We start from the raw sequence: 11,935 nt of genomic DNA, 5'->3' as shown, positions 1-11,935 counted from the left end.
TTAATTATTAATTATTAATTATTAATTATTAATTATTAATTATTAATTATTAATGATTAATGATTAATTATTAATTATTAATTATTAATTATTAATTACTAATTACTAATTATTAATTATTAATTATTAATTATTAATTATTAATAATTAATAATTATTAATTAATAATTAAGGATAAAAAGTAATTTGTTTAATGAAAAGCCAAAAGCCAAAACCAAAAAGCTAGTAACACTAGCTTTTTGTTTTTGGCGGAAAAGCCGGCTTTTTCACCTAGCTGAAAAGCCATTTACCAAACAAGTATTTTGGCTGTTTGACCAAAAGAAAAAGCCAAAAGCCAAAAGCCAACCAAAAAGCCAATTACCAAACAAGGCCAAAGTATAACGCGCGCGGACCAATCAAAACCGATTTTTGAACACGTCTAGTATTAACAGGGAATCCCCCGTACTCCTCGTATAAAAAAGGAACAAGTAAAAATTCAAAAAAAATTGATTATATTCCCCTGAACGTGTCCTTTTACAGATACCCAAACGGACAACCAAACCAAACCTCTTTTCCCTACTTTCTCTCTCCTATTTTTTTCTGTTGGTTGAACAAACCTCCCTAATGCTTCAACTTTCTGTCTAACTCACATTTAAAACCGTCATTCTTCACCTTTCTCCATTTCTTCTCACTCTTTCCCGCATTTTTCCATTTCTAGGGTTTCACAATTTCAATGGCGAATGATCCTGAGAAGCATCATCGAAGCATTTCGATGAGTTCTGGTGATAATTCTGTTGACGTCGTCGATAATTGTCACTTGAATCATAGATTTTCTGACGTTGTCATCGATGGTAATGGCGGAGGTGTTGATGATCATGGTGATGAGAGTAATGGCGGTAGAGTTGCCTCTTCTGAAGAGGTTAGCAGGGGAAGTTCTTCTGGTTCGGGTTCGGGTTCCGGTTCCGGTTCCGGTTCCGGTTCTGGTGTGTTTGTGATTTGTATAATTGTTTTTTGAATTTGTTATGGTTATTATGTTTGCGATGGTAATTTTCTGAGTTTAGAAAAATTGGTGCATTAAAAATTTGCAACTCATTGTTTGAATTATGGTTGTAATTTGATGATCATTTTTTGGGATTTGGGTTGAGTTTAGGAGATTTAGTTGTCTTAGCTAGATAACTGCAGAATTCTTGAACATGTGATGACAAAAATTAGAATAAGATCAAGACCAATTCAAAAGTGGATTAATTGGCCATAAATATAAATCTTAAAATTGTGTTGCATATCCGTTACTTAGAATTTAGTATTATATATGGTTTATTTAGGGCACTTAAGTTAATGTTTTTGGTCTATGTGCTTAAATAACAATGGTGGAGGGGAGGTGAGGCTGCGGGGGGAAGGAAAAGGAAAAGGAAAAGGAAAAGGAAAAGGAAAAGGAAAAGGGAGTAAAATAGAGAAGTAGTTTTGCAGTTTCCTCTAAGTCTTTTAACTTTGGGAGAATGTTTCACAATCAGATCATGCATGGTGTACTCACATACACATTGTTTGGACCATGTAATCGTGTGCTTCAGATAACATTTCACGGCATACTCATGCTCTTATCATGTGCTGCGAGTTACCTCTGTAATTAATGGGCTTTAGGGTGTAAAAATAAAAGTGTGAGGGCACATTCACAGATTCATTACATTGTGCATTGCCCGATTACTTATAAGAAGGGTGTAAATGTTTCTAAAAAGTCCAGGATCAATGTATAAGATGGTTATAGTTATATGGAGTTTGAGCACAGCCATTGTGGATGCAAACTTATCATGAATTCACCTAGTTTTGCATTAAGGCTTCAAGGCCATTTTTGTAAGAGTTTAAAAATTTCCATGTTGGTTTAAATTATATTTCTAAGTATGTACTACGTGTATTTTTTTTTTTTGAAGGGGTCACTAGTGGGAGTTGCTCAAATGGAAACAATAGTTTTCGGGAACCTTCAACTTCTAATCATCTTGTGAAAGCTGGAGAGTCCAAACGACATAATCCACTCAGTAAACTAGCAGCAAAACTTTTTGATGAAACAGTACCCCTGAAGAAGAAGGTTAGTTCCTTTTTTTTTTTTTCTTTTTCTTTTTTTTTTCTGTTTTTCTTTTTCCTCCATGTGTATATCATGTTACATTGTCTTTTTAACCTGTTATTGGTGGCTATGTGTAATATTTTCTAGTAATATGTGCATTTTCGTTTCATTTCTCATTCCTTTCTCTTGAAATCCTAAGGTGCTTGTTTCTTGACATTTGAAAGTGTTGGTGTTTACTTTTTAGCTTCCCATAAAGCAATTCTATTCTCAATTTTTTTTACTACTCATAAGGTCATAATCTATCTGCCTTATAAGATCTATGTGCTGTCATAGGCTCTTCTTCACTAGCCATGTTTTTCTTTTAAATCTTTAAATGAGCAGTATGAGCAGAGAGTCATGAACACACCAATGAAAATGTATTCTCAAAAATTAGATTTTTTTGGCTTTTAATTGGGCATGCTTTTAATTTTCAGCTCAAGTGGCTGAACCGGCTTGCAACTGTTAAAAATGACGGAACTGTACAATTTGAAGTTCCCGGAGATATTAAAACATCAAACCTTGATTTGGGAACTGGTGTGGCTTCTAGTGCAAGCGCAGAAGAGGATCAACTTGAATCACCGGAAATTTATGATTTGCCACCTAAGCAAATTGTGATGCTAATTGTTGGAACCAGAGGAGATGTGCAACCCTTTGTTGCTATTGGGAAGCGTTTGCAGGTATGATTTACATTTTATTTATATGCGTTCATCTGCAGGCAAATATTATTATTGTTTTTATGTGCTTTTAAATAAAGAGTGTCTGGCCTACACAGGAATGAGTTATAAGGCTATTTTAATTTTTTATGCTTTTTAAAAAAAACTGTGGTATTCTTGTATATGTGATAGATTGAGGGCTTGGTTTTTGTGACTATGTACATGGGTGGGTAGTATGGTAAGTCGGTAACACCATGTTGGTGTCTTTTTTAGCATACTGCTTCATCACGTTACTTTAAAAATAGAGTTGCTTATGGATTTTTTTTTTTATTCCTATAACTTCTCTTTGAAATTTAAAGCCACATTTATACCTTGGTTATGGTCGGTATGTTATGCAGCTGCACTTCTTCTTAGTGCCTGTGCAGTTCCACATTGAGAGGTTTAAGATGCACTTGCCCCAAGCATATTTGTGTAAGCAAGGTTATGAAGACTTCCATATTTTTTTATTTCCTGACTTGGAAGTCATTAAGTCCTTTTTTATTTTTTATTTTTATGCTGACTTTGGAATGATTTTTTATTTATTTTTGGAGCCTGATTATCAGTATCTTAAGAACCTATATGCAGGCCTTAATACGTATTTCTTAGAAGTTTTTTGAAATCTGTTGGAACTTTTATATTCCTTTCATGTACTTTTGCATGCTGCTTTCTATTTGTCCACGATGCACACTTAGGGTTTAAAACAATGTCCAGGATATGTATAATGATCCAATTTTATCACACAATATGATTTTGATAAAAAAACTGGTCTCTTAAGCATTATATGGAGGATTTTGTTTTAACACTATAAGTTAACTTACCAGCTTCTTCAGGCTTACAGCCACTGGACCATTGACTTTTCATTAGTGACGTTTTCTATTTTGCCTTTTCCTTTCTTGATATCTTTCACTATTTTGGCGTCCACTCCTTGTTTTGTTTGTGAATGTGCATTCCGTTCTAAGGCTCCCATGTAATATTTACATGCTATTATTAATTTGCTGCTAGATTCTATTTGGCTGTCTAATACTGCCTATTCATTTTGTGTTTTTATTCAGGAATATGGCCACAGGGTCAGATTAGCAACTCACCGGAATTTCAAAGAGTTTGTCTTGGCTTCTGGCTTGGAGTTCTATCCTTTAGGAGGAGACCCTAAAGTTCTTGCTGGATGTAAGTTTCCTGAAAGATTGCTCTTAGACTTCGTTAATGGGTTCTCGTGTAGTTAGATGTTAAAGTTAGCAGAAGTTTTGAATAATCATGCTTTCATTTATCACTTCTAATCTGTATGTCTGAAAGTTGGTACTTGTTTACACTGAAGTTTTGAACAGGATTGTTTATAATATTATAGGGATTGTATTTCTTATACCACTGTCATTTTGCACTGACAAATTGACAATGATAACTTTTTGTACTTTGCAGTTTTGAAAAAATCTCAACCTGGATTTGTTAAACATGGTACACAATCAGTTGCTTCATCAATAAGTGGATAGTATTTAAAAAGAAAAAATTTATTGTGAAGTTGTTTGATTTGATACTTTATGATGTTGGTGCTTGTCAAGAAAAATTGGTGAAAAGATTCAGTGTTAGTAAATTATTTCAGCTTCAGATTGCAAAATACTGTATTTACTGATGGACTCATTGACATGGGCTGTACTTATTGTTTGTTGTAACTTGAGCTGGCAAGTCAGTCAATTCCCTTCACAATAAAGGCTGCCAATATTCCCCAATTTCCACCAGGAATCATGAACTGAAATATGGAATGATTACGTGAATGTTGGTACATTTGGCCTAATATAATAAAACTAAACTGCAAATTGCTTACCTGTACCTAATTTTAAACCGGTGAATTTTGTGACATTGTTACAGGAGGTTACATTTGTTTGACCTCCATGCCCCGCTTTAGATGGGAGCCTTGCTATACTGTAATAGGCACTGAATTGCAGTTTGCCTGCTTGATTCCTCATTTTTTTTTTTTATTTATATGGGGAGTTGGGGAGGAGATGGGATGTTTTAATCTTGTATCTGCCTTAAAATTAATATTTAGATTGTTATATTACCCATACATTGTTTAGTACTACCTCTGTTTCACATTATGTGCAACAATTGAATTTTTTATATTGCACTAAAAATACCCAATTGCTGCACATAATATGAAATGGAGGTAGTAACTAACTTTATGTAGGTTATCTTGGAATTGACTCATTATCCTTCAGTGCGTGTCTTTGACTGCTTGGACTTTAGTGCAAAACTGTTGGGATGTTAGTGACTTTTCCTTTCTTGCTTACTTTCTTTCTTTAAATGCATTTTTATTAACAATAAATTTGTAGCATTTATGCAGACATGGTGAAAAACAAGGGTTTCTTGCCTTCTGAACCTTCAGAGATACCTATTCAGAGGAATCAGATGAGAGATATTATATTCTCTTTGTTACCTGCTTGCAAGGAACCTGATCCTATATCTCATGTTCCATTTACTGTTGATGCAATAATTGCGAATCCTCCAGCATATGGTTAGAAAATAATTCTTTTTTCTCCTTTGAAACTGTTGGCTGATTTGGCTCTTACTTGAATGGTTGGACCGTTTTCTGGGAAGAGCTGTATCCTTAATTTGTTAAACAATAGCATGTTCCTGCTCTCATTTTTCACTCTCTGTTTGTGGTTATTTAGGCTTAGCGAGAAGAAACATAATCTTTCTTGTATGGAATTAGCGATAGGCAGGGTCTTGAGTGATCAATGAGTATTTATCCTTATCCCTCGCCAGGTTACTTTGTTAGAAATCTGTTTCTGATTAATACTTTTTGATAAAGGATATTTTTATTGGAATAGCTCGACACTCTAATTATGGGCAGCGACTGCTTGTGATTGGAGTAACTTGGGTTAGAATAGTAATTACCACCCCAATCTTTGGTTATAATACGGTCTTAGTATAAAATAATGTTGAATATTTGAAGTCAAAGCTGAAGGTGAAAGCTGGGGCCAACTTTTTGAAACTGCGTCAAATTTACATTGACTTTTATGAAGACTGCCCATAGTTGAATACACCTCCAAAAGGTCTTCAGCTTGCCTCTTAGTCACCACCAAGTTCCTCATGTCTAGTTGCGGCAGGTAGTTAGATACTTGCTATCTATAATGGTGTTATATCCTATTTTGAGTACAATCCAAATATTTCTGGATCTGCCTTGGAGTTATAGCAGAATCTTTAAAGTTGACAAATTTGAAGTGAGATAGTGCCCATGCAATCTGGTGGGTCCATGTTTTTATAGGGGAAGACAAGGAACAATTCTTTGTTTGATGTTAAATGTTGCTTCCCTTAGAGAGGAGTGCATGAATGTCAAGTAATTTAGTAAGGATGCTCTGTTGTGAAGTGTGAGATTTCTCTTATTGCTACAGCAATGAGATGCCAGTTTCAAGTATTATTTTTAGTTTAGAAGGTTATCTTATGTGTAGAGAGTAGCTTTTGATTTTACTGCAGATTAAGTTAAGGTAAGTAATAGTTTTGCTTACTATTTTACCATATGATTTATCTTAGACTTAGTAAAAGCCTTATAATTAACTATAAACATAATTCAGTTAAGTTCAGGTTTTATTTTGTATATTGAGGGAAAGAAGGAGCAGAGAAATACAAAGCAGCAGTACTTCTAATTGTATGTGTAGATCAGTGTATTGTTTTTTTTTTCTTTTTTAAATAATTTTTCAAAGTGTTATAATTTGAAGTTATTTACAGATAATACTGTTTCAAACATGTCTTTTGCTTTGCTTAAGATTGGCCCTCATTCTTAAGTTTTGTTTCAGGACATACACATGTTGCCGAGGCACTGAAAGTACCAATTCACATATTCTTTACAATGCCTTGGACGTAAGTAACCTTTTGATATAAAGTTATGCTGGTTTTTATTTAACATGCAGCAGCTAAAATCTTGTCAGTTTCTCCACTATATTTATTAGTTAATCTATCTGGCTCTTATGTTGCCCATTGCCCTGAAGTGACTCGTTTTAATTTTATAAAATTTTGTTTCCACTATCTCAATGGCTGAAAGATCATACAGACAGCTCATAAGTTTTGTTTGCTTTATCTGTGACCTGATTTATTATGGTAGATCTCTAATTTCATAGGAATTTTGAGTACAATTGTTGTTATAGACTTTAATCTTTAAAATTGGATAAAGTACCTTTACCATGATAGATGTGCTATTGCTCTTGCGTCCTGATTTTGGATGCATGAATGGGACTATTGTCCAAAACTCAAAAATGTCAAATTAAGGGTGCTTGTTGGCTCATTTGTTGCAGGCCCACTAGTGAGTTTCCGCATCCTCTATCACGGGTTAAGCAATCGGTTGCGTATAGAGTAAGTTACGCTTTCCTCAACACTCTGTAATGCCAGTTGTTATTAGAAATACTCTGTGTATATGGTTGTCCATTCATCTAAATGTCAGCATATGCTTGCAGCTCTCTTACCAAGTTGTTGATGCATTGATTTGGCTTGGAATACGGGACATGATAAATGAATTCAGGAAGAAAAAGCTGAAATTGAGACCTGTAACATACTTAAAACCTTCATATAGTGCTCCTCCTGATACCCCCTATGGATATATTTGGAGCCCTCACCTTGTTCCCAAACCTAAAGGTAAGTGATTTATGTTCCCAGTACTCCAAATTTTTTATTCTGGATTCATTGGTTGTGCCCTTAAAAAATGATTTTTTGTTTTGGTTTGATTGCTACATTTTAAAAATTGGTTTTATGGTCTGTTACAAAGATATGTTAATCAATACTCTATCCATCCATGATTTCTTTTCACATTTAGGTTTGGAAAATAGAGTAGTCAATGTTTAAAAAGGCTTGAAGGGGAACTGAGGTAATTGAAACTTCTGCGCCTCTTTGAAATCACCTCACCTAGGCCAGTGAAAGCACTGGACCTGTATTACCTTGCGTCTCAAGACTCTCAATTACAGGATACATTTTCTGTTGCCTTTTGTTTTATTTAGTTATTTACTTTTAATATGCCAAGAGTAGTAATTATAAGATTAGTAAATTAAGTAGAACAAAGAAAATTTGAAAGCTTAATACAGAGTACAGAGTTTGAAGTGAATTGAGAGAGACAACGTTGATATGACAGAGAGGAGTCAGAAATATTTTTTAAGTGATTTTCTAACTTGTACTCTTATGGATGTGAAGGAATTTTTGGGACTACCCATCAAGTGAAAAAAAAAAAAATTTAGGGAGAGGGATTATATTACATTTGCTTTCTTTTTGATATGCTATTCCTTATATTGTATTAACTAATCCAGTGGGAGAGTTCCTTCACCAAGTTTGGTGTTATGGGTTCGTGTCTCGTCTTCTCCTTTACTATGTCTTATAAAGCCATAAATCAGGAAACTAATTTCTCGGTCAGTTGCTCTTGGTTCCCTGGAGAAATAAATATGTTGCCTCGTCCCCAAGTTTTATTTTTTTTTATTTTTTATTATTATTTGAAAACTGGTTGTTTCCATTTATTATGGGCATTTCCTTCCATTAGCTGACAACTATATTCACTGTTACCTAATGTAATTTGTGCCGTTTTCCCCATTCTTCTTCTACTTGAAAACTGGATGTATTCTCTTATTACGGGTGTTTCCCTTCCATTAACTGATGACTGTTTTTACTGTTATCTATTTAAGTATTTATTAATTATTGGCAAAATCTGGACCTACAGGAGAATGATGTATGCAGCACTTGATTTCCGACTTGCGTTTTTTTTTTTTTTTTTTTTAACTAATGTATGTCTGAATTTTCTACCATCATGTATCTTCATATTTATCAATGGGGTCCTATTGAACACTCCTTCGTGAGAGTTCTGTCTAATGTGTAATAGGTAATGTTATATTAGGGCACTTTTTTTACACCTTTATTGTTTGTAATGTTTATGCCTTATCATCTTGCAGATTGGGGACCCAAAATTGACGTAGTTGGTTTCTGTTTCCTTGACCTGGCTTCAAATTACGAACCTCCAGAAGATCTTGTTGAATGGCTTGAAAAGGGTCAAAAGCCAATATATATTGGATTTGGAAGCCTAGTAAGTATCCTCTTCTGCATCAATACAGGGGAAGGTGCTGGATGTCAATATTTAATTTTTTTATGGACTCTGTTGAACGCTTGAACCACAATGTTCTGGTAGTTAGTAATAAAGTGTTTTAAATGTCTGTAGGTTGAATTCAAGAATATGATTTATAATGGTTTTACGGGTCACATCTCCTTTTAAATATGGGTCAATGCTAAATTAGCTTCTTTGTTGTAGAGGTCATGAAAAATAGTTTTTAGAGACTCAGTGGTATTGGGGTCTCAACCAATCAAAAGCCTTAATCCCACAAGTGGGGTCGGCTGTATGAACCAAAAGTGATTATTCTATATAGTCATTCACAAAAATCTTCCTCCTCCATCCCTTACGATAAAATACCTCATTCTCGTGCAAATCCATCATTTGATGCGACAAAGTTATGTTTGAGATGATAGTTCAGATTTTGTACCTGTGAAAGTCTGAATGCGTAGTTTAAGCTCTTTTGAACTGTCTCTTTTGGAATAACATGGACTGATATGTACGTTGTCTAAACTATGATAGCCTGTCCAAGAACCTGAGAAGATGACTAATATTATTGTACGAGCTCTGGAACTCACTGGACAAAGAGGAATCATCAACAAAGGCTGGGGTGGTCTTGGCAATTGTAAGCTGCTGATGTTATTTCAGTCTTGACTTTTTTTCTTCTAAATATTGTTATTCCCCCTTCTTTCTATTCCAATCTTATGAGATGTCATGGTGTACTGTTAGACCTTAGATTCCCCCTTAACAGATCTGTATACAGTGAAAGAAGAAATGTCTAATCTTTAGGGTTGAGGAGACGTTTCTCCCAGATAATGAGGTTCATCTTTATGAACTGTACATATGTGGCACTGTGGCAGTATTGCAATTTTTTGTTCCAGTATTCCCTTTATTTGACTAGATCAAGTGTCCATTCTCACAATTATATATGTCTTGACCATTTTATATGAAGCAGCTTACGGAGTGTTTTGTTTTGTTTGTGTGTTTTATTTTTTTTTATTTTTTTATTTTTTGGGTAATGTACATATAATTTTTAATTTGCTTAAATTTTAAACACTAGAGGGGAAAAATCGGACAATAGAGAAATACTACTGAAGGATTGATATTTTCATATTTTGGCTGCCTTTTGATTTTTCTCTGACTAATACCTGCTTCCCAGTGGCAGAACCAAAGGATTTTGTATACCTGTTGGACAACGTTCCTCATGATTGGCTATTTTTGCAATGTGCTGCTGTGGTAAGATTATTCTAGTTATGGATTTTTCAAATACGTGATTTTGTTGATAATAGATATATAGTTATACTTCGTATCTAGATTCCAGTATCACCACATGGGCTCAATTTGGCCTTTTAATGAATTGGAGTTTTACCTTTTTAACTTTTTCTTCACTACAATCATGAGCTGTCATTTTTAGTATTCTGCAGATTATGTTCCTGTCTAACTTAGTCTTTTTTTTTTTTTTTTCTTTTCTCACAATTGGAGGTACATCATGGGGGTGCTGGGACAACTGCTGCTGGTCTTAAAGCTGCGGTAACTGCTCTCATGTTAATCAGCCCTTCTAATTTATTTAACAAACCTTTTTTCTGTGTCTAACACAAAAATGAATCTCTTCAGTGTCCAACAGCAATTGTGCCATTCTTTGGTGACCAACCCTTTTGGGGAGAACAAGTGCATGCAAAGGGTGTAGGGCCGCCACCTGTCCCAATTGAGGAGTTCTCGCTTGAGAAATTGGTTTCTGCAATACGCTTCATGCAGGATCCCATGGTAAACGACTAGCCTCTTTAGTGGATCAAGTTTTTATTTGCTGTCTGTTTTGTCAGAGGATACAAGAGGTTTTTTTTTTTTGTTTTTTTTTTGTTTTTTTTTTGGGGGGGGGGGGGGGGGGGGATTGCCGATTGTGGATCAAAATGATTTTTTTTTTTTTTTGTGTGTGTGTGTGTGTGTGTGTCTTTGAAGTAAATAGGAAATGAAAGCAAAGGCTGTTTACTATGCCGATGGTGGACCAAAATGATCTTTTCTTTCATGTTGGAATGCTTTTGAAGTACGTATGAAATCAAAACAAAGGTTATTCCTATGTAAAGGCGAGGGTTTTTAAATCATAATTTTTTTGTCATTAATGACAATATCAAGTGGCCCGTTGGTACATTTTAATTGTACCAACATGAGGTCTATTGGTGTAGAACTGTAGATTACATGTAAGTACAATGCTTGGGCACTGGTTATTTGCATGAATGACAAGAGCCAAACTTTCTCATGTTAAGGCCATTTTGCAATAGATTTTGAACTTGCCATCTGCAGCCATCTTTTAATGCACCTGACTTGCTGAACATGTCCAAAGTTGTGAAAAAATATGTTACAAAATCGCTGACAGCCTGACATGTTGTAAAATTTTGAAGTTTCAAATACTTATCGCAATATTGGTTGCTGGCTTATTGCAATTGTGAAATTGATAGTTGTGTTGTTTCTTTATGAATTGTAGGTTAAACAACGTGCTGTGGAGCTGGCGAAGGCAATGGAAAATGAAGATGGGGTCGCTGGTGCGGTGAATGCCTTTCACAAGCATTTTCCCCGTGATCTCCCTGAGCCGGATCATTCAGAACTTCAAAAGCGACATAAATCACATTTATCGCTAAGAGGGTGTTTTTTGGGCCAACATTAGGCTGCATGTCCATTTATGCCAGATCGTCTTTTGAGCCATCTATATCTAGGCATGATAACGCCTTATTGACTTGACTAACCACCCACCTCACCAGGTCACTGTAATCTTTTTCAACTCAAGAAGCAGTTTTGTTAATACGTTGTTTTTGCAGCAATCAGATCATTGTATTTATGTAAGAGCCTGATGCTTATGCTGCTGTATGATGATTATGTTTTAAGTAGTATGTAATTATTGCTCCAGTAATATCAAAATATTATTATGATCTGATTATTCGTGTGAGTTTTTCTAAATTGTTCAGAGATTTGTAATGATTGTTGACTTGTGACGATCCCTTTGGAATGCAGTTAAAGGGCAAGTACTTGTGTGCAAATCCCGTGGGGAAGAATTCAGGAAATCTCCATAATGCTTAAGTGGCGCCATAGCACCACAAGATAGTACTACAGTTG

At 34.9% G+C, this 11,935-nt stretch overlaps 1 protein-coding gene across 1 annotated transcript; it reads left to right on the top strand.

The window, feature by feature from the left end:
* The first annotated feature begins 541 nt into the window (after nucleotides 1–541).
* On the top strand, nucleotides 542–11,722 carry LOC145574307 (sterol 3-beta-glucosyltransferase UGT80A2-like). Its single transcript, XM_081632061.1, has 14 exons — nucleotides 542–962; nucleotides 1,905–2,059; nucleotides 2,509–2,751; nucleotides 3,819–3,930; nucleotides 5,099–5,269; nucleotides 6,552–6,615; nucleotides 7,047–7,104; nucleotides 7,206–7,383; nucleotides 8,679–8,809; nucleotides 9,353–9,455; nucleotides 9,990–10,066; nucleotides 10,313–10,360; nucleotides 10,445–10,594; nucleotides 11,310–11,722. The coding sequence occupies exons 1-14, from the start codon at nucleotides 713–715 to the stop codon at nucleotides 11,487–11,489; spliced, it is 1,920 nt and encodes a 639-aa protein (XP_081488187.1). The 5' UTR covers nucleotides 542–712; the 3' UTR covers nucleotides 11,490–11,722.
* Nucleotides 11,723–11,935: the final 213 nt, after the last annotated feature.

This window comes from Chenopodium album, chromosome 13, assembly GCF_948465745.1.
Source record: "Chenopodium album chromosome 13, dcCheAlbu1.1, whole genome shotgun sequence".
In the NCBI taxonomy this organism is placed as follows: Eukaryota; Viridiplantae; Streptophyta; class Magnoliopsida; order Caryophyllales; family Amaranthaceae; genus Chenopodium; species Chenopodium album.
The sequence above is the reverse complement of the archived record's forward strand: the minus strand, read 5'-3'. Positions and strand labels throughout refer to the sequence as shown.

Excerpts from the sequence above, each read along its gene's own strand:
- LOC145574307 (XM_081632061.1), top strand. The coding sequence starts at position 713 with ATGGCGAATGATCCTGAGAAGCATCATCGAAGCATTTCGATGAGTTCT. Across the intron at positions 963-1,904 it reads CGGTTCCGGTTCCGGTTCTG|GGGTCACTAGTGGGAGTTGC; the intron begins GTGTGTTTGTGA and ends TTTTTTTTGAAG. Across the intron at positions 10,067-10,312 it reads TTTTGCAATGTGCTGCTGTG|GTACATCATGGGGGTGCTGG; the intron begins GTAAGATTATTC and ends TCACAATTGGAG.